The following is a 26,150-nucleotide window of genomic DNA, read 5'->3' as shown; positions in this document are numbered from 1 at the left end:
TTTCTTAAGTCAAATATTTCAACTATTTCGCTTTTTTTAAATAAAAAAATATTCTGTGAAGAGCACGAACACTGGCTTTGGAAAGAAGTGAAAAGTGTGAAAGTGCTGTAGGCCTCGGAAAGCAGGTTTAGCCCAGCAACCCGACACAATACAGTAACGGAGCCTAAGCTCTCCTCTCTGCCCTTTCCTCACCTGCAAGACAGCAACACCAGCCTGCCCACCTGGCCCAACAAGGGGCTCCAACGGGGACAGCAGCCAGGGCTCTTGGAGACCCAGAGAATTGCTCGCAGCTCTGGATGGGCCTGCCCGCAGCACACTGCAAAGGACGCTCACCCAAAATTAAGTTGTCTGCTCCTGCTTGAAATTCTGACAGAATTTGGATGGCGTGGAACACATGCTGCACTTACTACAAAGCGTTTTATAATAAAATTATTTACTGAGGGTTAACACTCTTTAAAGACATTCTGTTGCCTCACTGCAGTTCAGCTAAAATTAAAATAAAGCAATAACTCCCCGGCCATTGTTTCTAGGTCCTAAACTTTTCTTTATGTCCATTTCCTTTCCTGTTTGTTTTGGGCAGAAAACACACACAATTCTTACACACATAGACTGGATGACAATGAAAACTCAAGTCTGCAGCTAATCCGTGTCTAGCAGATAGAGCCTATGTCTTCACCTCGTGTCAGGATAAAATACAATCAAGTAAATTTCTCTCCATGGAGAAATGCTGGCTGTGCAAACACCATCCGTGGACATTCAGGCGCAGCGTCACTGGACAACGTTGTAGCACAGGGTGGTAGATGTTGACGGCAACCAGACGAGATCTGACAATCATGAAGGTGGCAGGTTTAGTTCAAACAAACTGGTGCTGTCAAGTGGAAGCTGGGCCATGGCCGTGGCTCCCTATGTGCATCTGGGAAGACCCAAGGTCTCGTCATCAGAGATGCTGTATTCTCAAGTGATCGTTTGTCTTGGGCCCCAGTGGGCTTTGCCTACTCGGTATCCAGAAATTACACGTCAGAGAACACTGAGGGTTGTCGGGGGGAAGTCTCTTCCCCTGGAGGTGAGAGGAGTTTACTTCCTGGGGAGAGCGCCTCTTCCCTTCTTACTCCACCTCGTCTCCCTCTGCGGTGATCATGCAGAACCCGCCTGTGCAATGTCTGATGTCACAGGAGGAAGGAAGGCACTGTGAATAAGCAGACGCTGCTTCCACCTGTGAAGAGGTGGGCAGAAGAGCCGGAACGATTGATTACCCAACCAATGACCAGTGGGTCACTGATACAGGCGATTGCCTTCAGTCACTGCTGCCTGGCAACACACACCTGTCCCTGGAGTCGACAGTTTGTGGTGTGGTCCCAGACCCCATGTGTTCATTAATGCAGGAAAATGCCTCAGCTGGAGCCTCTTGCTGACACCTAAGTTGAAAAAGTAACATTTAGCACACTCATTCTTCTACAGTGACAAGTGCAGTTTGCTCCTCCTGTTCCAGCTTGTTCCTCCTGTTCCAGCTTGTTCCTCCTGTTCTGGCTTGCTCCTCCTCTGTTCTGGCTTGCTCCTCCTCTGTTCCGTCTTGCTCCAGTTCCTGAGACTTTGCTTTGTCTCTTCTTTGAACATAAAATTAACCTAATTTCAAAACTATAAACATAACTTTTCAGAATTCATTTCAAGAATATCATACTCAAATCATTCACCATTCATTCAACCACTAGTAACCAAGCAGCTGTTTCTTAGTTAGCCACATGAGGATGCTACTTTTATTCCTGGCCATTTTAATATTGTAGCCCCCAGGACCTCAGACTCCTCCTCTCACTGTTCCACGGTCTGCAGGCTAAATTCAGGAAAAGCCCACATGAATGACCTACTCAACTAGGAAGATGTCTAATGAGAAAAGTCCCACGTGAATGTTATGCTTGTTCCCCCTTCCATGTGAGAAAGCTTGGGGTTCGCTGCAGAATTGGAATATTTGGGAGGCCAAGGATTTTACCAATAGCTGGTGATGTGTTCTAAAAAATATATGAACATTCATGAAAAAAAATTTATTCTTAAGGATACTGTGTGATTGGAGCTCATCAACTGGTGAAGGGATAGACAGAATAAAGTCCATCCTACAATGGAAAGGAATGACGCTCTGACACAGGCAATGTCATGGGTGAACCTCAAAAACAATTATGCTGAGTGAAAGAAGCCAGACAAGAGACCACATAATGTTTGGTGGAAATGGTACATAAGTAGTACAGAAGGGAGACAAGTGGTTGCCTGGGGCTGGGGTGGGAGTGGAGACTCACTGTAAAGGGGCATGAGGGGTCTTTTTGGAGGGATAAAAATGTTCTAAGACTGATTTGTGGTGATAGCTGCACCACTTGGTAAGGTCAGTAAAAACCTCTGAATTGTCCACTTGAAATGGGCGAATTTTATGATATGTGTTAACTTGAAAAGCAAATTTACCAGTTATTTTACCCTCCAAACGAGTTTATTCAGGAATAACCAAAAGAATTGCAATTTCAGATGTGCACACTATGGCAAACCATAGGCCAATCCAGAAAACAAAGGAGGGGAGCTGCTTTTACAGAGAAAAATGGGGGGGAGGGGGCAAGTAGAGGTTGTTCTAAGTGAAAGTCCACTGGGGGAAAGCAACAGTTCAGGGTGGCAACAGCTTCTCATTGGCTGAGCTGTGTTGTTTCTCATTGGCTGAGCTGCACTGTTTCTCATTGGCTGAGCTGGGGTGTTTCTCATTGGCTGAGCTGCAGGAGCTTCTCATTGGATGAGTTGTGGTGTTTCTCATTGGCTGAGCTGCAGAGGCTTCTCATTGGCTGAGTTGCAGTGTGTCTGGTTGGCTGGGCTGTTGCTGGGTGGGAGAGAAATCTTCCTTCAGTAGTAAAGTAGCTGTACTTCTTGTCAGAGAAGCAAGGAATGATAGGGCACGAGAGCTCCCCCTGCAGGGGGAGAGCTTCCCTGCTCCAACTTAGTTAAGGTTTCTTTTATTAATTTCCACGTATGTAAAATATACCTCAATAAAGTTGTTTTTTATTTTTAAAATGCTGTGGACCTTTCTGGCCCAGCTAAAATGAGAAATCTGTAAACAAAGTTATAAGATGTTAGCGCTGAAAGAAGTTAAGGCAGAGGCTTACGGACAGGGAAGCAAAACCTGGATTGGCTCACGGTGCCCACTAGGTCTCAGGTTCCAGCGCCTGCAGGCCAGCTCTGGCCAAGCCTGTCCCTCCTACTGCAGGGGCAGCGCGGGCCTCGGGGGATGCAAGGCTGGGATGATGGACCTGCTTGCTCTGTCTGTGGTGTGTCTCATCCCCTGTGAAGTGCAGTGTGAGAACAGCACTGAGTAGTGAGCCCACAACCCGGGGCCACTGCCATCCCCTTCAAGGTGATGCTCAAGGGCGAGGCCCCCCCGCTGGCATGATGCTCGAGGGAGAGGCCCCCCTCCTCTGGGGTGATGCACAAGGGTGAGGTACCCTTCCTCTGGGGTGATGCACAAGGGCGAAGTACCCCTCCTCTGGGGTGATGCACAAGGGCGAGGTACCCCTCCTCTGGGGTGGTGCCCAAAGGCGAGGCCCTCCTCCTCTGGGGTGATGCATGAGGGCGAGGCTCCCCTCCTCTGGGGTGGTGCACGAGGGCGAGGCTCCCCCCTCCTCTGGGGTGGTGCCTGAGGGCAAGGCCCTCCTCGTCTGGGGTGATGCACAAGGGCGAGGCCCCCCACCTCTGGGATGGTGTACGAGGGCAAGGCCCCCCTCCTCTTGGGTGATGCTCGAGGGTAAGGTACCCCCTCCTCTGGGGTGATGCAGGAGTGTAAGCCCCCTTTCCTGGTGTGATATATGAGGGCGAGGACCCCCCACTCTCACTATGATAATGCTTGCCCTTCGGATGCTTTCACCCCCCATGGATATATTTTACAACAGTCTTTGGGAAATCTGTATTAGAAAATAAATTAGGATGACATCATTCAGTATAAAAATGTTTCCTGGGGCCGGCCCAGTAGCGTAGTGGTTAAGTACGTTCACTCCGCTTCGGCAGCCCAGGGTTCGCAGTTTCGGATCCCGGGCGCGCACCGACGCACTGCTTGTCAAACCATGCTGTAACAGCGTCCCATATAAAGTGGAGGAGGATGGGCACAGATGTTAGCCCAGGGCCAATCTTCCTCAGCAAAAATGAGGAGGATTGGCATCCAATGTTAGCTCAGGGTTGATCTTCCTCACAAAAACAAATAAATAAATAAAAGAAAATAAATAAGATGTTTCTCCCTGAGGTGTCTTAGGTAGTGAGCACTCTTGGGGAAACTGAAATATTCCATTTTTACATGTTTATTTATGCCCTACTTCTTAGGAACATGCCTGTCCTGTATGGTGTGGCACTCTTACATTTCACACCAGAAATGGGACAAGTTCTCAGGGAACCCCACTATTTTCTCACATGATTTTCTCCTTGGATTTGTGGCAAGCTGAGCAGCCACCTCCAAACCAGAGGCATACTTCATCTTTGACCTTCCCGTCGCCCAGCCAGTGTATACACCAGTGGCAGCAGCTTCCGGGGACAAGATGTGCTTGCTGAGCTGCTGTGCACCGAGGGTGAAGGACGGCTGCCTGGCATAGGAGACTCGCCCAACCGGGTGCCTGGGCAGGTGCTGGAAATCAACCAGGAGCTACTGCAGTCCGGGGTCGTCACCCTCCCAGGTGAGCATGGCTGTCTTGCTCTGTTCTGGCTGCTGTAACAAAATACCACAGACGGGGTAGCTTATAAACAACAGAAACTTATTTCCCACAGTTCTGGAGGCTGGACGTCCAAGATCAAGGTGCTGGCAAGGTTGGGTATTGGTGAGGGCCCACTTCCTGGTTCATAGTTGGCACTTTCTCCCTGTGTCCTTAGGTGGTAGAAAGGGCAAGGGAGCTCTGTGGGGTCTCTTTTATAAAGGCACTAATCCCACTCATGATGGCTCCACCCTCATGACCTAAACACCTGCCAAAGGCCCCACCTCCTAATACCATCAAATCAGACATTAGGATTTCAACTATGATTTTGAGGGGAACACAAACATTCAGACCTTATCAATGGCCATCACCTGCCAGGTGAGCAGCAGGCTCTCCTCTCCTGGAAAATCTCACATCTAGGCCATCAGTTTGCAGACCCTGGCTTGGTATTTCTCAAGCTTGAAGCCACATGTGTCCCCATTGGGGCAGCCCCCTTTCACACTCCCTCTGTTTCTGCAGGGACCCGAGACCGCCAGGGAAGAGCAGTGGCACAGGTCTGCCTGAGGGGCCCACTGTGGTCCAGCAAACACACCTCCAGTGCCGAGCTGATCTGCCTGCTGAAGTACCTCCATGGCATCCCCAGGTGGGACTGAGCCAGGTTCCCACCTTTCAGACCCCTTTGGGGATAAACCCCGGTGAGCGTGTGTCCTTACATGGGGCTTTCCATCTGTAACTTCAGGAGGCCCCTGGTGACGTGGGCAGCAGACTTCCACCTGCCCCTTGGGCTTTTGCTGTCTGGCCCCTCAATGCTGCCAGCCTCGTGTGACACCTCTCCCCTCTTTCCCAGATCCTCGGCTGTCCCCCACACACTGCTCCCCTCCCACTCAGCCTCACCTCTCCCCTCTGAATCAAGGCTCTGCCACGTACTATAGCCCTGAATTCTGTGCTGCTCTGCATTGTTCAATACTTGCTCTAAGCATTCTTTATCTACATGTTTTATACTCCACCTCTTTCTAAAAAAGATTTGAAGTGGCCCTGGATAAAGACATGAACTGACATAAACAGAATATTTAGAACGAACTGGTGAACAAATCACACAAATGAGTGGTACCTGGAACCAGGAAGCAGGGAAGACCGACTCGTGCTAAGCCTTATGTTCAGCCAGGCAGCGCCACATGCCAGGAAGAAAGAGAGCATGCCGGCTCCTCAAGAGAGCTGGCACATCTTTCCTGTTATGGAATTCTAGGAGGACCACGCCTCCTCAATCCTGCATAAGGACAATGGTGTGGAGCAGGTCTGATCAGGAAGCAGATGTGGCCTTCTCCAGGGCTGTGGTTTTGGGTGTCTCCGTGGACCAAGGACGGAGATGAGAAAGCCAGAGTCAAGGATGGTTAAAGTGCGTTATTTAGGGCCCCTCAGTCCCATCAGATGCAGACACACTTTGGACGGCTCTCATGGCCACCAGACCAAGAGTCCCCCACGGTGCTGGGTGGATGGAGCTCCCAGGGGAGGCAACATCACCCAACGGACAAGCTCAGTCCTGAGGTGTAGGCAGTAAAACTAGTGCCCTGCAGAGGACTGAGAACCTCACTCTGGGAAAGGAGTTAGGGAGAATACTTTAATTCTTTTTCTGCCTAAATGTTCCTGCAGTGATTCTATGTATCCAGAGTGAGGTTCCCTGTCCTCTGCAGGGCACTAGTTTTACTGCCTTCGGATGAGCCTGGGATTTCAAAGTTATCCTTCAGCACAGAATTCAAAATATAATGAAACTACTCTGAAAAAAAGTAGGGATTCATCCCCATATTAGTTTATACCTTGTAAGCCTCAGTTAAACATCTTCAAAGCCCTAGGATAATGACATTTTCTATTTAGCAAAAGCTTTCTTCTACGGGAGCCTCCAGAATTAGTTCGGGCAGTGATAGAGAGTGACCCTGATTGACAAGGGCGATCGCCTCCTACGCTTTTTGGAGTGTACGCCTTTCCACACGCTTAGCCTCGTTCAGCTGGCGAGCTGTGTGCTGTGTTCTCCATTTGCAATAAAACGCCTGAGAGGAGAGGGTTAGGTGACTTGTGGGGTCGTCAGGGCCAGGAGTTGAGCCTGGATTGTCAGCCCCTTCTGCTTGTTCAGCTCTGCCACAGCAAATTCAGACAGCCCAACTCTCCTCACCAGAGACGGCATCTTCCCCAGCTCACGAAGCTCTGGGAGAAAGCCAGAGTTCCTAAAGCACTTAGGGGAATGCACTCTGGAGCCTCATGGTCTGGCTGATTATTTCCCCACCAGCATTGTAATTTTCTTAGCATCTGATTGACTGTTGCACCTTGAGAAGTGAAAATCTGCCCACCCTGTGGGATGTGACACATGCCTTCAGATGTTGGAATGAGGTACCTGAGATGTCAGCATTGTTAGGAAAAGCGTCCAGCAGTGTCTTGTTATCAATTACTGCAGGTGTGTTACAAGGAGCCAGGTATTCCTGTGAGTGTGCCTTGTACGTGGACTACCATCCAACTCTTAGATATACAGAATCTCAAAATTAGAAAGGATCTTGGCTGTCATCCATTCAACCTCCTGTGCAATGCAGGAATCCATCCACCCACCCACCTTCTTACCCATCCACCATCCATCCAGCCAACATCATTCAACCACCCATCCATCCATCTATCCATCCATCTGTGCATCTATCCATCCACCATCCATCAATCCACACACCCACCCATCCATTACTCCATCCATCCATCCATCCACCTATCCATCCATCTATCCAACACTTACCTGAGAACACAAAAGAGAACAGCATATGGTTCCTGCCCTCAAGGAGACATATATGTGAACCCAAATCATCGCTGCTCCTAGCATAAAACAAGTCCACAGTGCTGGAAAGGAGCTGAGTCTCAGCCGGGACGGCGACTTCCCGCCCGTGCTCTGTGTCCTGGAGGAGGGTGAATGTTTGCAGACAGGAAGAGAAGGACTTTCTAGGTAGAAAGAAGAGCACACGCAAAGCCCCAGAGCAGTTGCTCACTTTCTGAGTCCAGAGGGCGCCCTGACAACAGGCAGGAGAGTGAGGACGAGAGACACTATGAAGGCAGTGGGTCCCCTGGGCCAGAACACCACGCTGACCTCAGGGGATGGAGAGGCCAGTGTGGTGGCAGGAAGATAGAAGAGAGGATTCCATAGACATGCAGACCTGGGATGCCAAGGGCAGGTCTGCACAGTGGCCTGGTGTGGACCAGGGACCCCGAGGGTGCCAGATTGGGGGAGCTTGGAGGCTGCCTGCACACAGGAGTGAGGCAGGAAGCAGAGGAGTTACATGAGCAGCTCCATCCCTCACAGGCAGTAGTGGAAGGAAAGCAAGTTTGTTCTGGGGGTTCTGGCTGAGTAGCCTGAGGCATCATAAGCCGCTCCAGACAGGAGCACGTGTCTCCCTTCCAATCCTGTGCCCACATGAATGCAGGAATGAATGACTGGATCCCTCTCAGCCTGCCCAGGACCAGGGTCCAGCAGCATCTGAACTCTGGACACAGTCCCCAGGAAGGGCTGGGTTGTTCACTCAGCAGCTGTCCCCTTCAGCAAAGCTGCCAAGTGGAGGAGATTGAGGAGGGGAACATGTGGGTCTGGACAACGGCCGCCTCCAGGGCTCACTTCCTGCGCCAAGACAAGCCCATATGGCAGCGAGACCAGGTCCGGCCTCTGAGGCTGCTGGCCGGAAGCAGACCCTGAGACACAGGTCCAGGGGCCTCAGTAGACTTCATGGCTGAAGACAAACCCCGTGGGGAAGGGCGTCAGGGAAGGGAGGCCCACAATCCAGCCATCCTCACTGGAGGCCACCGGGCCTGATCTCCAGGAAGCACCGGCACCAGGGAGGACACAGGACCCTCTGGGGAGGTGGAGTGCCGTGCCCGGCTCCTGACAGCACCACCCAGGACTGCTCCCAGGGCTGTAGACTCCACCGCGCTTCTAGCCACGCATGCGGCAAACAAGGTTCCCCAGCAGAGAAGGCCCTGGAGCAGAGATGTCGGGCTCTGGGCTCCCCCTAGAGTGGGAGGGAGGGGAGACGGGGTGCCAGCATCTGCCTGCTTCTCCCAACCTGGTCTTTTCTGAACAGCCAGGTGTGTCCAACTTAGATCCTAGAACACCACTTCTGTCCTCAACACATTGGTCTCCCCCAAGAAACACATCCTTTTAAAAAATATTCTTTAGCAATTATACCCCAAACTGAACACACCCTGACTATGGGGGCAAACAGGGACGCACTCGCCCTTTGGCCAGGACAGGGCACTAACACAACGTGTGGTTCCACCACTTTGTGTGAGCCAGTCAGCACATCACTGTCTCGTTGTGAGTGCTGTGTCCATTTTGAGATCGGCATCCAAAGGTACCACGTAATTAGGATATTAGTTAATCCTGGAAGTTAGAGTTGAAGAAGTTCCCCAAGGAACATGAAAGCTTTTGAAGAAAGAATATATCAACTCGCTCTTGCCTATTATTTTTTCCTATAAAATTTAGAACTGAAGCTTCCAGTCACAATCACAATAGAGACAACACTTTTCAATGGAGGTTTTCAAAAAATGGGAGTTTTAGTCTGGAGGATGTCTGTAGTGCTACCTGAGCTCTGGATAACCCTGATGACCTGACTGACTGTCCCGAGCTTCAGTCTGGAGAATGGGCTGTCCCTGTCTGGTTCCTATCCACCCCCAGAGGGGAAGTCTGTGTCCATATTAAAGCCCAAATGAACGAGTACAGGAAAGCTCTGGGGCCTTTGCCACCTTGGCGGGTGGTGAAGGCCTCTTCCATCCTGCACGCATCTGCAGCGTCCATGGGGTGGGAGAGCAAGTGACTGCAGCCCTGGACGCTGTCCGGCATGGCTGGTCCATCAGTGAGCCCTAATTGAGGGACTGCTCTCCAACTGATAAGCAGCTTGATTCCTCAGGAAGCAGAAAGTTGATGTGTGTGTAAAGTCGAGAATCCCGAACTTCCAGAACCAGGAGGACCTGGCTGAGGACGTGTCTCATTTGGAGATGGAGAAACTTGTTCTGAAAGAGGTATAACCTGCAGTGGTTAACACCATCTGTCTTTCTCTCTCCAGGAAGGAGGTGCGGGACCTGGGGCTGGTCATCCTGGTGGACGCACGCAAGAGTCCGGCTGCCCCTGCTCTCTCCCAGGCCTTGGCAGCACTGCAGGTGAGTCGGGGTCACTCTTGTCCTCGGGGCGCCCGAGCGTCTCACAGCCGCGTGGGCTGTGAGGGGCCCCCTCATGCCCCAGGAGCAGCTGATTGCAGCCACGCCACCACTCACCCTCAGTTTGAATCCCGGCCTGGGTGAGGGCCTGAGCTTAGAAGTGGAAAGGAGCACAGCAAAGAGCCCCCTCCTGCGTCCATCGGATGGTGAACTCTCTCTGGGTCAGGCACAGTCCTTGGGAAGGACTGTCCCGCAGCCCCTGGGTCATCGATGCAAACCTTAAAAGCAGAGCCAGCCAGGGTCAGCCCATGCAGGCGTTCTGGTCTCAGGGTCTGTCTCAGCAGGAATGAGGACCCCTTCCCTTCACAGCACGTCCATATCTAACATCTGACTCAATCGGGGTGCAGGGGTATCAACATCACCCTCCCAGATGGGGGCAGAACCTTGGAGGGGCAGCCACTGCTCGCTGTCAGGAGCAGAGCCCAGGATTCCAAGAGGCCTCTGGGATAGGGTCAAGGGAAATTGTCTGCCAGGCTTGTGGTTGCCCTAGGAAGACCTGATCCTGGATTCTGGGTCTTGAGTAAAATCCAGAGGGAAATGAGGAGTCCCTGGAATGGGGAGAAGGCCCCCCTGGGATGTTCCCAGGACCCAGTACCAGACGGGAGCCTGAGAATGTGAGTCTCCCTCAGATGTGTGTATACAGGGTCCCCATGTGCCGAGCGCTGTGCTGGGTCTGGGGTCTCAGAGGCCCCGGAAGCTTCTCCTGCTGCCCCCCATCCCTGAGCTAAAATCCTCCCCTCTATTCTGTCTCTGCTGAAGTGCAGGCACGGGTCGCCGATCTCACCCAGCTTCTTAAGTTTTGGGACGCCAAATGGAGGTTCTTTCAAGGGAAGACTCAGTAAGGTTGGGCGTATCTGAACGCAAGTGTTCCCGATCCTGAGAGCAGAGTCTGGGGAAAGCAAAGTGGAGCCCACGTGGGGCGGGGGCTGGGGGCACCAGGCCGAGAGACTTGGGGAGATTATGAAACCTCCAGGCAGGAGACAGGAGGCCAGGCAGTGGGATGGAGAGAAGGCCGGGTTGGCAGGAGCAGGAAGGCAAGTTAGGGTGCCTGGGCAGTGATGCTGCTCCTCGGCTGACACAGGAATAAAAGGCACGGAGCAGGTTCCGGCGGAGGAAACGAGCCCACACAGAGGCTACTGGCTCACACCTCACTAGTGAGGTCTGCCTTTCAGAGGGATAAACACGCTTATTCTTAGCTTCCACCAAAAAACGTTCACATTGCGTTCATTTAAAGCCCAAGTTTGCTCCACTAACACAGAGGAACAGGTTTGACTTGCCAAAATTCAGTTTCCATAAAATATCTCAGAAGCACATACAGTCACCCTTGGTGTCCACAGGATTCAACCAGCCACGGGTAGAAAGTCCTGTGATGGTTGGGTCTATACTGAACACGTACAGACTTTTTCTTGTTGTCATTATTCCCTAAACAATACAGTATAACAACTATTTACATAGCATTTACATTGTATTAGGTATTATAAATAATCTAGAGATGATTTAAGGTACACGAGAGGATGTGTGCAGGTTAGATGCAAATACTACACCATTTTATAGAAGGGACTTGAGCGTCCATGGATTTTGTTATCCAAAATTGGGCCCTGGAACCAGTCCCCCCACATAGGGAGAGACGACTATAAATTCCTTATTTGCTCATATCCCCTGCTCTCAGCCAGCTGTTGGGCTCAAAAATCAGAAACCAGGATGTCATCCAGGTTTTATGTTCATATTCTGCTCAAGGCTTGGAAATTCCTTTAAGATTTTAGTCTTTCTTAATTGTATGTAATTTTAAATAACGGTAAAGATTGAGAAATTGCCCAGCTGGAAGTTTTTTAAGAAAATAGGTAGTTGGCTACTTTTCAGAAAGACTTTGAGGGAAGGTCTGTTCAAAGATGGACCAGAGTGTCGGGGACCCCCAAGATTTCCTCAGAGTCCTGTGATTTTGCTAAAAGAGGATTTTTAATCTGAACTTCCTGGTTGGTTGTAATCAGACTGGCAAGAAGATGGCGTCTGTTTATATTTCAGAAATGCGTTTCTCCAGGAGCCTCCGATCAGCAACATCGATCAGCACCCACATAAATAGCAACTTGTAAAAACAGGAGAGAAAAACAACTTTTCTTTGTTTTTGTCTCCAAAACCAAACTAAAATGTCACCATTGATAAAATTATTTTGAAAAATTTAACCATAAGTTTTGATCAAAATCCTAGAAACCCTTTCATCTGCTTCAGCAGCTTGTTGGAAAAAACTGTACAGTCATGTTACAGATCTCTGAGAGCTGCCAAACCCGCCTGCGTGTGAGCACCTTCAGACCCCTTCAGATCCCAGGAAGCCCATGGAGCCGGGCACCGAGCCTGGACCTGGCATCACCGAGCACTCCCACGACGTGTGCTGGACTTGAGACGCCATCAGGTTCGGATGCCCACGGTCCTCAGGCACAGGGCATTTTGGAACGTCTCTCCTGGCCAGTGGTGACCTTGTGGGAAGACTCGATGAGCCTCAGAGGCCCAAACGGAGGCAGCAGCTCACGGCTCCACCAATGGAAGCCCCTCTGGAGGGCCCTGCCTGTCTCTCCCCCTCACGGGGACCCCGCCCCTGACACCCTTGTCGGCAGCAGCCCCGCCCTCCTTGGTCAGTGCTGCAGCCCCTCGAGGGCAGTGGGAGCCCCTGCCAAGGCGCCCACACAGGCCATGCCTAGCTCCCACTGTGCAGCCGGTCCCCACGGGCCGCAGAGCCCTCCCCTCTGGTCTCCCTCTGTCTCCTCAGTTTATCCCTCCCCCTCTCACCCTTGGTGCCCCATCGCCTCTGTGTTTCTTCCACCTTCGAGCCCCTGGGTGGTGGTTGGGGGCGTGTGGGGGGACCGTTCCAGTTCTTAAGCCCCATCTGCTGAGCCCGCTGCCCCCTTGCCAGCCCTGCTCATTAGCCCTTAAATCAGAGTCACTCCTTAAATCATTAGCTGCCCTGGAAAAAGTTCTGATGAGCAGAGTTTGACATTTTTTTTCACTGGAAGCCTGGAAATCTGGCGACTTGCTGCAGGACCCAGGACAGCACCATCCCCAGCGAGCAGGTGGGCCCCTTTCACGACCATAAAGGGCTCAGAGAACTGTCATTCTCAGAACAGTGCTGAGAGAGGAGGTGCAGGCTCTAGTGCGGGAACGTGGGCAGAAGCCCAGGCAAGAACAAGTAAGGCCCAGAACCATGTGTGTGACTGGCATGCTAGGGACCAACATTAGCACCCTCCTTCCCTGGAGACGTCCCTGACTCGCCCAGCGTGGCACTGGCCTTGTGGGAATTTATCTGGGTACCAGTAAGAAAGCTGTGCCTGCGGGCCCTGTGGGTACTCTCTCTGCTCTGTAGCATATGCGCATTGCATGCAGGACTAGGAACAAAGCAGGGCCATGCAACCAGGAGGATGCTGAAGCACGTCTGGGTGCTCCTGGGGCACTTAGGAAGCCAGAGTTAAGGGTCCTGCCTTCAATAGAGAGGAGAGTCGACACTTCCCCACTGCGCGAGAGGCCCAGGCAGGCCCCACCCGTGGGCCCAGAGCCCGTCAGTTGTCTTCTGAGTTCTGGGCGGATTGGACAAAACCAGCCCAGAACCACTGATCTCACCACTGGCGGACTTTCTTTGTAACAACATCCCTCCTCAGCATTTCTCTGTTCAGACTTCCCTTAAATCCTTTGCCACTCGGGTCCCACGGGGGAGACTGAGCCCTGAGTAAGATGCTCCCCCTCCGCCCACCCACACATCTCCCAAAGCAGAAGCTGGGAGGGGGAACGTCTGCAACGCCTTTGACTTTTTATCAAGAGAGAGTCTTCTGAGGAGCTTCACGGCAGCATTTGCGAGAGGAGTCCAGTTCTGTTCCTTGGTCTGATGTAACCATCCCACGATGCTGGACTCACACCACCCTGAGGCCTCAAGGCTTCGAGTCCTTGGGGCACAGGCCTCACGGAGAAAGCTGCGCCTTGCAGTCCTGCCTTTGGCTGGGCCAACAGCAAAGTCTGTGGTCCAAGGGAGAGGACTGAAGATGAGCTGCAATTTAAGGGTCATGCTTCCATTTTCAATTTCGTTTCCGAGGAATATACAAAAGCAGTTAAATTTTTTCACAGAGGGCAGAAAAACACAACTCTTTTTCTTAACTGTTTTCACTTATCTGAGAATCAATATTAATTTCCTTTGCAATAGTAACAAACCTTAACAGTAAAAATGCACTCAAATAGGAATATATGAGAAATATAAAACACTTTGCAAAACTGTTTGTAGTTTTAATACATGATAACTCAAAATTTTAGCTAAAAGAAATAGAATACAGTTCTAAAATGGGAAAGCAAGATAGTTTTTTTCTATGGCTTATTTGTTCAACAAGTATTTATGGAATGTCATCCACAAGAAGCCAGTCAACAAAAATATAAGTTTATAAGATGAATTTAATATGGATAAGAGGTCATCAATTAGTTCTGATGCCCATCCAGTAAGTTCATTTCAAAATAGGGGACTAGAGAAAAGCCTAAAATCTGTTTATCACTACAAGAAACTGTTAAAATGTAAACCTTTAAGGAATATGAATGAAGAGGCACTATGTAAATAAAAGGATTTTATTGCTGAACGATCTGGCCTCAATATAATCTAGCAAACAAAAACACTAAGGAGATTTGATTAAAGTCATAAACATATCAAAAAATAAGATTTTTTCAACCAATAGGGTTGGAACAATTGGACATCTGTATGCAAAAGAAAAGGAAAAAAAGAGAAATCCTCCACACATACCTCATGCTATATGCAAAAATTAACTAAAAATGGATTGTAGACCTACAGGTAAAATCTAAAACTACAAAGCCACCAGAAGAAAACATAGGAGAAAATCTTCATGACCTTGGTTTAGGCAAAGATTTCTTAGCTATGATAATCCATAAAAGAAAAAAATAATAAATTGGACTTCATCAAAATTAAAAACTTATCCTCAGAAGACACTGTTACTAAAATGAAAATACAAGCCACTGACTGAGAAAATGTTTGCAAAACACACATCTGATGAAGGACTTGTATCCAGAATATATAAAGTCTAAAAACTCAATAATAAGAAAACAAACAACCCAATAAAATATGGGCAAAAGATTTGAACACACTTCACCAAAGAAGATGTATGAATGGCAAATAAGCACATAAAAATATATTCAACATCATTAGTCAAAGGAGAGATGCAACTTAAAACCAAAATGAGATACACACACACACAACAAAACCCAACAATAACAAGTGCTTGGTATTGCTTGTGCAGGTGCAAAAGGGCCACTCTGGAAAACCAGCTGTTTCTTCAGAAGTTAAACATACACTTATCATAGAGCCCAGCAATCCCACTGCTAGACATTTACCCAAGAGAAATGAAAACTTAGGTTCACACAGTGTTTGTAGTGGCTTCATTTATGCTTGCCAAAAACTGGAAACAAACCAAATGTCCTTCAACTGGTGAATGGATGAACAGACCGTGATACCTGCGTGCAGTGGAATACTACCCAGCAAAGAAAAGGAATGAACTACAGATATTAACAGCAACATGGATGACCTTCAAATGTACTACACTAAGTGAAAGAAGCCAATACTATCTGAGTCCATTTATATGACATCTGGAAAAGGCAAATTTATTGAGACACAACACAGATCAATGGTTGCCAGGGCCTAGGGGGCTTGACTGCAAAGGAGATGAGGGAATTTGGGGGATGCAAAGCTCTTCTATGTCTTGGTTGTGGTGATGGTTACATGACTATAAGTTGTGTCAAAACTTAGGGAACCGTACACTAAAAAGGGTAAATTTTACTATATGTAAATTATAACCAATAAACCTGATTACAATTAAAATTCATAAGGGCAAATAACTTACATTCAGAGCAAAGGCAGCTACATTTTATGCATTCTAGGTCCTTTGGGAAAATATCAAGTAGGAGCAGCACCACTCAAAATTGGACAATTCTGTTAAGTCAGTGAAGTTAAAAATTAGAAAGCTAATCAATCTCTCTTACTTACTTATTTCAGAACACATCTCCTCCTACGATTCACAGTATTTTGCTCTTGGTGGATAAAGAATCAGCATTTAGGCCTGACAAGGATGCAACAATTCAGGTAATGGTTTTAGACCCTCAGCGTTAGATATGCCTCTGAGTGATGCATAAAATTAAATATTCAGGAACCCAGATGACATGAAATGTATGGAAGAATTTACGTGTCAGTTCTGGTTGTATCCATGTTTAGGCCTGGAAACCCATCTCCAATCCCTTAAGTTCCTGAAGGAGCCCTACAGAGCACAGTGTCAGAAAACGTTTTAAAATCTGATCTCTCTTCTCCACTTCATTTGTTTTCTTTCCTTCTCTGTCTTCCTGCTCCTTTCTCCTTTATCTGAAAACATCTTTACTTTGCCTCTGTTCTTGAATGATATTTTCATTAGATATAGAATTCTGGCTTTACAGCAGTTTTTTGTTTGTTTGTTTTTCCAGCACCTTAAAGGTGTTACTCTTTGTCTTCTGGCCTCCATAGTCTCTGAGGAAAAGGTCATAGTAATTCAAATAAGTGTTCATCTGTAGGAAACTTGTCATTTTCCTTTGCCTACTTCCAAGATTTTCTCTTTCTTTTCAGTAAATTGACTATAATGTGAGTAGGTATAGTTTTCTTCATATTTATCCTGCTAGGTTTAGCTGCACTTTTTGAATTTTTAAATTTATATGTATCACCAAATTTAGGAAGTTTTCAGTCATTATTTCTTGAAATGTTTTTTCTGCCTCATTCTCTCCTCTCTAGGACTTCAATTACACACTGTTATTGTCCTATAGGTTTTTAAGAATCTGTTATTTTTTCCTCTGTCTTCTTCAGATCAGATTGTTTCTATTGATCTGTCTTCAAGATCACTGACCCCACACTCTGTCATCTCCATTCAGCTATTAAGCCCATTTGTCGAATTTTTCAGTTCAGACATTGTGTTTTTCAGCTATAAAATTTCCACAGGGTTTTAAAATATATTTTCTGTATCTCTTCTGAGAAACCCTATCCTCTCATTAGCTGCAGGTATTTTTCCTTTACACCGTTGAGTGTAGTTATAATGGCGCTTTAAAGTCCTTGTCTAATAATCCCAACATCTGGGTTATCTCCAGTTGACCTCTGTTGATTGTCTTTTCCCTTGAGAATGAGTCACATTTTCCTGAATCTTTATGGGTCAAGTAATTTTGGATTACACTCCGGACATTGCAAATATTCTGTTGTAGAGACTCTGGATCCTGTTACAAACCTCCACAGAGTACCATTTTAACTGCATTTAGGTTGGTTAGACTCAGAGTGAAAACTATACCCTGTGTTGGTCCAGTTCAGTTCTTTTTGCCTTCAGCTGCTCAGAGGCTTCCCCTTGCATGGTTTAGGGTCAGCTAGAGTCCTGGGCAGAGCTCACGCACAATTGGATCTCCCTTTCCCCAGCTTTCTCCCTCGTGGGAATTGATCTTCACTTTCCACCCTGGCTCTGTCCTCCAATTCTTCAGGCCAGAAAGATGCCCATTTTCTATCAGAGCTGCAGCCATTCCAGTTTCACCACATTGGCAGCCTTGCCTTCAGGCCAAAGCCACATAAATGGGCAGCTCCCCCGGCTGGTCCCTTCATCCAAGGTTCACTTTCCCTCCACAGTAAGCCTGGCTCGGTTTGCCCTCTAGAGCTCTCAGATAGTTGTCATTCTGCTTGGTCCTGAGAAGGGTTGACTTTGCTGTCCCAGGAGCAGCACATCCTGGACATCCCTTCCCCTTCCTCTTTCTGCCCTTTTCTTCTCCCCTTATCTTGCCCTCTTTTCTTTCCCGATTTTCCCATTTCTTTGTCTTTCCTTAATTAGGCCTTTCCCTCCTTTCTCTCTCCTTTCACTTCTTCTCACCTTCATTCCTGTCCCCAACCACATCAGTCCGTTAGAGCTACCAGCAATGCAGGATAGCTGAACCCCAAACTGCCTCTCAATCCTCTCCACCCTGTAGTAGCAGTTCTCCCAGGGACGAGCTGTCACAGTGGTTTTCTCTGAGAGTTGCATCTGTGGCCGTAACCAGTGAACGCCTCTCCTTGGCAGTGTGAGGTGGTGGGCTCCCTGAAGGCCCTGCACAAGCTCGTGGACAACTCCCAGCTAACCGCAGACCTCGAGGGCTCCTTTCCCTATAGCCACAGTGACTGGATCTGCTTCCGGAGGGTAAGTGCAACTCACAGCTGCTGCGGGTGCCACAGTCTCCTGGGCTTCTCCTCATTTGGGTGTTTTCACTCAAATCTGAAAAGGGCATCGCCACCCCATCCCACGCCTGTCATAGTGGCCATTCAGTCTGTGTCTGGACAACACGCTGTGGCAGCTTGAGAATGCTGCTGGAATCCAGCCCTAGGTGGGGAAGGCGCTGCTCCCGAATGCTTCTGTGGACACCCACAGGTCCCTGAGGGATACCGCAACAGGCTTTACAACCTGAGATGGTTTAAATGTGGGAACTCACAGCTGCTTACTCCAGCTTCTGATGGCACGTGTCTTTATCCTCTCCTCTCCCTCAAACCACACAGAAGGTGGAGCTCTTCACCACAAACTGCGAGGATGCCATTGTTTTTCTACAAAATTCAGTCCGCTCCTTGAATGCCCACAGGCCCCTCAGCACAGCACAGGTAGGTTCCTGTGTGTTTTATTTTATTTGACAGATAGGTGGGAACATAGAGGTTTAGCCAAAACTTGAAAATAAATGTTTGGTTTCACCAGCATCTGTAGCAGAGATTTTCAGACCCCTTTGGATTTGTAAATCCCTTTTGATTAGCAAATGACTTCGAAAAGATCACTTCCTCCCCCTGGTGACCAAAAAAATCCCACCCTGCCCAGAAGAGAATCACCACTACGTTTGCTGATATGCCAACAAGGCAGAATAATTGCTGTTAGCAGCGAGTAATTCAAACATGACACAGAAACGGACTGGCCTGAGGGACCTGGAGCCTGGAGACTGGGGCCTGGAGGCGCCGCAGGGGTGCCCAGGGTGCGCAGGCGGGATCTGCACGTCCCTGTCTGAAACCAAGTTCTCCTCCTGCTGTTGAGGTTTAAGCTTCCCTCTTGTTTCCTGCCTGCGGTCTCACCCTCAGACTTCCCTTCCCTTGGGCAAGAGCACCTGGAACCCTGCTGCCTCACTGCAGGACTGGGTGCCACGTGTGGGTGCAGCCATCCCGCCACGCGCTTGCTTGATTGATACAAGCAGGAATGCGGGTCACGCCTCACATGCCTACCTAGCGTGAGACTGGGGAGGACCTGCCCTGGAGGAGGGGGTTCTACGCACATTGCTCCCACACATGCAGGAGGTCATGGAGTCAATCAGCAAGCACAAGGCGACTATGAAGCGTGTCCTGGAAGACACCCTGCTGGTCGCCCTCCGGCTGGAAGGTGGCACCGTGCTGGCACGGCTGAGGAGGGAGGAGCATGGCACCAGTGAAGACTGCCGGTGAGTGTTGCGCTGGGGCAGCCCATCCCAGGGGTGACACACAGAGCTCTGCCCTGGTCAGGGGAGGCCCGTCTCAGTCACATGCAGCGTCTCCAAGGAGCCCAAACCTCTGTTCCTTCTGACGGCCGCTTCCACTGGACCAGAGGCTGTCTGCATTCGTGTACTCCGGGGAAGAACTAGCAGGTTCCTTGGAGTGCTCATGTGGAAGACAACACCCGCCACAACAGGATTCATCAGTTGGAGGTCCTGACCGAATGCTTCTTCATCTAATGCTGTCCCAGGGCGCTGCGTCCACCCACCTACACTTCCCCGCCTCCGAGGTGCCTGCACCCATGGCCGGAGGGTGTCACGGCTCACAGGCTCCTGCTCTGGCTGTGGGCCTCCTCTGGGGCTTCCATTCTGTCAGACATGAGGACGTACAAAGGGTGCAGCTGTGTTTTTAACCCGATCATCACCAACAATGTGTTGAATGGTGAAGAATGTCTTCAGGAGACCGTCTGTGAACAAACCAGTGATCAGGATGCCACACCCGACAGCTGCCTTCTCTTTCCAGAGACACCATCCAGGCCGCCTCCAGGCTGTACAACCAACTGGACGAAGAGGTCCATAGGCTCGTCCTCACCTCCAACCGGTGTCTGCAGGAGCTGGAGAATCTGCGAGAACTGAGGATGCTCGAGGAGGGAGGTGACCAGTCAGTGCTCCAGGAGGGAGGTGACCAGGTCAGTGCTCGAGGAGGGAGGTGACCGGGTCGGTGCTCCGGGAGGGAGGTGACCGGGTCGGTGCTCCAGGAGGGAGGTGACCGGGTCGGTGCTCCAGGAGGGAGGTGACCGGTCAGTGATCAAGGAAGGAGGTGACCGGGTCGGTGCTCCAGGAGAGAGGTGACCGGGTCAGTGCTCCAGGAGGGAGGTAACCGGTTAGTGATCGAGGAAGGAGGTGACCAGGTCAGTGCTCCAGGAGGGAGGTGACCGGTCAGTGCTCCAGGAGGGAGGTGACTGGTCAGTGACCAAGGAAGGAGGTTACTGGGTCAGTGCTCTAGTCAGTAGAGCCAAAAGAGAAAAATATTTTGAAACTCTGCCACCTGAAATAACTAGTGTTAACACTCAATATAATACAATCCAGACTTTTGTCCATATACATATGAATATAAACGCTTTTCAAAAGCTTGTACATATTTTTAAGTAAAACTCTTGTTATTTTATGAACCACTATTTCCATGTAAATTAAGGTGGGGCCAGTAACCTGCGCACAGCCAGCAGTGTAGGACGAGGTGAAGAACGGCTGGAGGACATCTCTGGATCCTCGTCTGGCCTCTGCATCCCTTGAGTTTTCAGATGACCTTCAGGGTGACCAGGGTGGGAAGATCCCCACCGCCAAGGCGTCCAGCAGGTGTGGTGGAGTGTGGACGCTCCGCATCTTCCCCACCTTGGTCCTCCCACGACCAACCCTAGCTCCCAGTCATGAGCCAGCAGGGGACCGGGTGGTGGGAGATGATGACCCGGCTCATCCAGGCTGCAGGGCAGGGGAGCAGGAGCCATCAGCACCTCCAGGGCAAGTACTGACAAGAGCCTGAGCCAGCTCACCCTGTCCCTCGTGGTGGCAGCCTGAGCGTGACTGGGACACCCCAACCTGGAGAGGCTGCCCTGCTTGGGGGCACATCTGTCCTGGGGGACATCCTGTGGGGTCTTCTCCTTCTCCATCCTGTGGAGTCTCCTTCTCTATCCTGTGGGATCGCCTCCTCCACCCTGTGGGGCCTTCTTCTCCATCCTGTGGGGTCTCCTCTCTGTCCTGTGGGGCCCCCTTCTCAGTCCTGTGGGGTCTCCTTCTCCATCCTGTGGGGTCTCCTTCTCCATCCTGTAGTGTCTCCTCCTCCATCCTGTAGGGTCTCCTCCATCCTGTGGGGTCTTCTTCTCCATCCTGTGGGATCTCCTCTCTGCCTTGTGGGGTCTCCTATTTCCCATACTCCAAGTCTTCCTCCTTCTTCATTTTTCCATTGTTTTGAGCAGATGATCCTCCAGCACTTTCCAGAGAAACAGATGGTGGGATGAAAATTTTTGAGACCTTGCGTATCTGACAATGTCGTTTTCCGCCTTCACCTTTCATGGTGGTCAATTTCTCTCCCGAAGTTTGGAGGCACCATTTCATAGCCTTTAGCTTCACACGCTGTAGTTCAGAAGGCCTCGTCCACTCTGCCCTTGACCTTGGTCTGTGCCCTGTTTCTTCTCCCTGGACGCTTGTACACCTCTGGTCTCCTCAGGCGCTTCACCACGGGGAGCGGAGGGCTGGTGTCTCCTCCTGTGATATCGCATCGCTCTGCCCTGGAATCTCTTGGTCTGTCTTCGATGAGCTCTCCCATTTCCTAGAATTCCACACTTCCTGCTGGTTCAATAATTTCTCTCCTGTTCTAGTTTCCACACCGTTGGTTTTTTGTTCTCCTTTCACTGTCTGTTTTCTCAACTTTATCTTCTAACCCGTTTGATGTTTTGCTTCTGCTGTAAATTTTTAATTTCCATGGAATTTTGTTTGTTTTCTGAATGTCCCTTCCTTACAGCAGCCTGCCTTGCTCTTTGCTAGAATACTGATCCTGGTGAAGTCTGCACAGCCTCTGTCCCCTCCTAGGGGGTTTTCTGCAGGTTTGCTTTGGCTGCTGTTTTTCATGCTAGAGGCTTTCCTGGCGATCCTGAGGTCAGAGTGGGAACGGGGCCAGTGGAGGCTCATGAGGGCAGTGCCCTGTCAGGAGGCCAGCTGGTCAGATCCTCCAAAAATGACTCCTCTGATCCCGCCTGGAGGGGAGACTCAGTGTCTGCCTGGCCCCTGCCTGCCTCACCCTCCCCAGAGAGCACCCCAAGGCCCCCACTTCTCCACAGCCCCCCAAAGTCTCCTTCCCTCTCCTTGGCTTCGCCACCTGCTCAGGACTCCCCGAGGCCTTCCCACGGCCCCTCCCCCCCAGCATCTCTGCTCTCCCCATTCTTCGTACCTTAGAAGAACTTCAGGAGGGACCAGAATTAGACGTCTTACTCTGCCATCTTCACCCAAAACTAAATACGTTTTAACCTAAAAAGGGGATCATTCTATATAGAGTGTGTTTAATTTTATTTTTAACCTAAGAAGCGTATGCATATTATGGAAGAATTAGAAGAGAAATAGGTTTTTGCAGAAGTGAGAGCGTGCTGCACGCAGCTGCCTGTGTCGGCTTTGTCTAGGGGGCGCTGTGAGCCCAGCCCCTCACGGGCCACCCCTTGTGGGTTCACATGGTTCCTGCCCGGGCCTTGCCCTACTGTTTGCTATTACTCGTCAATACGGCTACGTCGTTCACACTCTGTGCTTGTTTGCTCTGGATGAATGCCAGGCTTGGGATTTGAGGTTTTACACATTTGCCAACAGCTCTGCAAACAGCCCCCAACCAGATTCTGGGCAGCAGCCTTTGAGACCCGGCCTCCTCGCACCTCTAGTGTCTGCCCATCTGAGGGTGAAAGTCAAGTGTCTCGTCCACTTTTGGATTTTTATGCCACAGTTGAACTTGTTCTACATACACTTATTGGTTGTTTTTATTTATTCTCTAATAAACGGCTTGTTCATGCACCTGGCCAGGGTCTCGATGTTTGTGACAGTCTCACCATCTTACTCCTACCGACCCTTGCGTATTTGCAGAAATTCCCCCAGTTTATTTGTCTTTTAACTTTGCTCCTGATTTAAATGGCCTTTTCAACCTTAGGGTTACAGAACGACAAATATATTCCATCATGAGACTTTTACAGTTTGAATTTCTCCATTTAAATCTTCAAACCAAATAGAATGTGTTTTTATGAGTTTGGAGGCCTCCACTCTGCTGCCACCTCCTCCTGTCCTTGGCGGTTCCGAGACTGCAGTGCTTACTTGTAAAAATCTCAATTTGATGTTTTTCTCCCTGACTCTGTCCACAAAGAGTGTATACTGCGGTCTCTCTCCTCTGCCCGTACATCTGAGATCACTAAATACAATCTTGTGGTCATAGGTCCAGCCCAATCGCTCTGTTTTTAATAACAAATTTCTTCCTGGGCGCCTGGCAACCAGGTGTCCTGGTGTTGCTATTTGATGAGAGTGAAGGGTTGACCTCTGTCCTGTTCACTACGTACCCAGTGACATTGCCACAGGATTTGTGTCTGAAATGAGAACCTTGTCACACTGCGTGGGTGCCCTCGGCCCCTCTGTCTCTCCCGGGCAGCCCCTGAGTGTCCACACACCACCAGCGTGAAGAATATTTCTGGGGTATGTTTAGCACAGTAACAAGTTTCAAAACTGAAAGCTCTGGATTCATTTTGTGATGGTCTTAATTTCCATTTCCAGACAATGAAAATAGTTATAAACTTGAGCCACAGAGATTTGTGGTCACCCCCTCTCAACCAGAGCACGTGATTCCCATCCACAGATTGTAAAAGGCATCCCACCATGTATTCAGGACGAGGCATGTGGTCTAAACGAACCAGAGGAACCAGCCCCTAAGTGGCATCTGGTGCCTCCTTCGTCCTCCACAGTCTTAGAGCTGGGCTCCTTCACACGTTTAAAAGTAAAACCTTCTTCTCCTACGTAGATCAAATCATGGTTTGAAGAAAAACGAGAGGAATTCCTGGGCCCTTTGGAGCTGCTGTCTCTTGAGAAGGTGCAGCAGCGGCAGCAGGAGCCCCGGGCCTTCCAGGAGAGGCTGACGGTGGGTACACACAGACACGGGCCTGGAGACACAGGCTAAATGCTGCTGGGACTGACCGTTTGTTCCTTGGCTACAGCAACATTGTCAGAAAGGACTACAGCTGGCGGAAGAGCACAACTCACAAGATGCAGAGGGCACGGTCCAGGACTTCAGACGGTGTCAGAGCGCCATGGCTGGCCAGGCTGAGTGGAGGGACGGAGAGCTGGCCAGTCGGGCCCACCCGTCCGAGTTCTATGAGTCGGTAAGAGACCCAGGGGAGTCCCTCTGGGGATCTGCCCGCTGCCTGTGCTCCTGTCCGGTGCAGGTGTTCAGTGAGCGCCGCCCCCATGTGGGTCTGCATGGCCGAGCTCTGGGACAGCTAGCCAGTCCTCCCGTCAGAGTACACCCCAGGCTCTCAGTAGGCACGTGAGGAGTTTATTTATTGTATGAAATAGATGGGCCAAATGGACGCATGGACTTTTCTGTATGTTGACCAGCTCAGTTATGAAGTTCACGCACTGCCCAAGACCCCAGAACCGTCACAGCAGCCCAGCACACACCTGCGAGCCTGCCAGCACCCTCGAACTGCCTGGCCCTTAGGGCCGCCAGGGCCGGAGCCAGGAGCACAGCCCCCCGTGAGGGAATCCCAGGGCAGGCCAGGCTAGGCCACGGGTAGGAATTCTCTGCCCTGCTGTCACGGCCTCTCAGGCTCCTACACCAGGAAGACACGTGGAATAACTGATTCCACCGACTCTCCAGCCCTGATGTCCCACGGTCCTGGGATGTCGCCCCCCGGGTGCGGTCGCGGGGTGTGGAGGGTACAGACCCCATTGGCCCAGACACACAATCGTCTTGTGTGCCCTTTGGGCGAGTCTGGCCAGAGCTGCCCTTATGGGCAGAGGGGTCTTCCTCTCACTCTGGCCGTCTGGCGCAGCCTAGTCCTTGATTTGGGCGACCTGAATAGCAGAACGAGTGTGACCTGAGTTCACTCGAGCCGCTCACTGGCCACACGGCCTTGGGCGGGGCCTGCCAAGGCCATTGCAGCCCGGACGGTCCTTTGCTGCCCTGACCAGCACCCCCCTCTGCTGCGCAGGTGAACAGGTGGATGCTGCGGGGCAGCGAGTGCCTGGAACCCTGGGGCCCAGAGCTGGTTGCTAAGTGTTTGCCGGAGGCTGTGGAAGCGGCTTCAGAGAGCTTCCCCAGGGCGAGCGCGGCGGTGCCGGGCCTGGGCGGCCAGCGGGTGCTGGGGCAGTGGCTTGCCTTTGGGCTGCAGTGCCAGCAGACCCCACTCCACTCACAGGAGGCCCTTCCTGGGACTGCCCTGGGCCCTGCTGTCCCCCTTCTGGGCCGGAGCCCCCTGAAGCATAAGCTTGCCCAGGGGGCCAAGGGGAGGCACCATGAGCCACCCTGGGTCCCCCTTGCTGACCCCAAGGGCCGAGCTGGGGAGTGGGCCCAACTGCTGCCCAGCCTCCCCGGACAGGCTGCTCTGTGTGGTCAGGAGAGTGAGCACCTGAGCCCAGGTGTGCCCACCCTGGACAGCAGCTCCCCCTGCTCCTCTGAGTCCATCCAGACATCTGCTGGCCACCCCAGGAAACATCCCCTGAAGAAAATTATGAAGAAAACACAAAACTTCGAGATTCCACAGCTTAACAGTGACTCCAGAGACTCCCGCTGGCCAGGCCACACTGGGGCCTTCATCAAAGGCCTGGAGGTGACCAGCACTGTGGCCTCAGAGAAGAAGCCCCCACTGAGGCCATGTGCTGAGAGCCCCTTGGTCACTCGGAACCGGAGTCTCTCCTCTCCCTCCAGGATCCAGTCCACAAAGGAGGATGGGAGGAGGCGAGCAGGAAGGTGAGGTGGACACCCCTCCAGCCTTTGGGTCTAGCGGTCAGTGGGGATCTAGAAACCCACAGCCATTCAGTGCACTTCTACAAAGTAGAATACCCACAGACATCCCTCCAGGCCCACCCTGTCCTGTCCAGGCTGGAACAGACTTGTGTTTGATTTTAGGCGAGATGTTAGTCACATCCCATGTCCCATGTTTGTAACCGAGTCATTGACAATCACTTCTTTTTTCGTGGTGTGTGGTAACCTAGCCC

General features: G+C 50.6%; 1 protein-coding gene across 1 annotated transcript in view; it reads left to right on the top strand.

Annotated features, from left to right (window-relative positions):
* Positions 1 to 26,150, top strand: part of PLEKHG4B (pleckstrin homology and RhoGEF domain containing G4B) — an 80,189-nt gene that overhangs the window by 39,110 nt on the left and 14,929 nt on the right. Inside the window, exons 4-13 of the mRNA XM_058563518.1 lie at positions 4,506 to 4,679; positions 5,214 to 5,337; positions 9,776 to 9,869; positions 15,952 to 16,038; positions 18,005 to 18,121; positions 18,475 to 18,573; positions 19,246 to 19,388; positions 19,942 to 20,083; positions 24,149 to 24,313; positions 25,145 to 25,902. Of these exons, the coding sequence (XP_058419501.1) occupies positions 4,506 to 4,679; positions 5,214 to 5,337; positions 9,776 to 9,869; positions 15,952 to 16,038; positions 18,005 to 18,121; positions 18,475 to 18,573; positions 19,246 to 19,388; positions 19,942 to 20,083; positions 24,149 to 24,313; positions 25,145 to 25,902 (1,903 nt within the window). The remainder of the gene's footprint in view (positions 1 to 4,505; positions 4,680 to 5,213; positions 5,338 to 9,775; positions 9,870 to 15,951; positions 16,039 to 18,004; positions 18,122 to 18,474; positions 18,574 to 19,245; positions 19,389 to 19,941; positions 20,084 to 24,148; positions 24,314 to 25,144; positions 25,903 to 26,150) is intronic.

The sequence above is a fragment of the Diceros bicornis genome, chromosome 20 (genome assembly GCF_020826845.1).
Source record: "Diceros bicornis minor isolate mBicDic1 chromosome 20, mDicBic1.mat.cur, whole genome shotgun sequence".
NCBI classification, from domain to species: domain Eukaryota; kingdom Metazoa; phylum Chordata; class Mammalia; order Perissodactyla; family Rhinocerotidae; genus Diceros; species Diceros bicornis.
The sequence above is the reverse complement of the archived record's forward strand: the minus strand, read 5'-3'. Positions and strand labels throughout refer to the sequence as shown.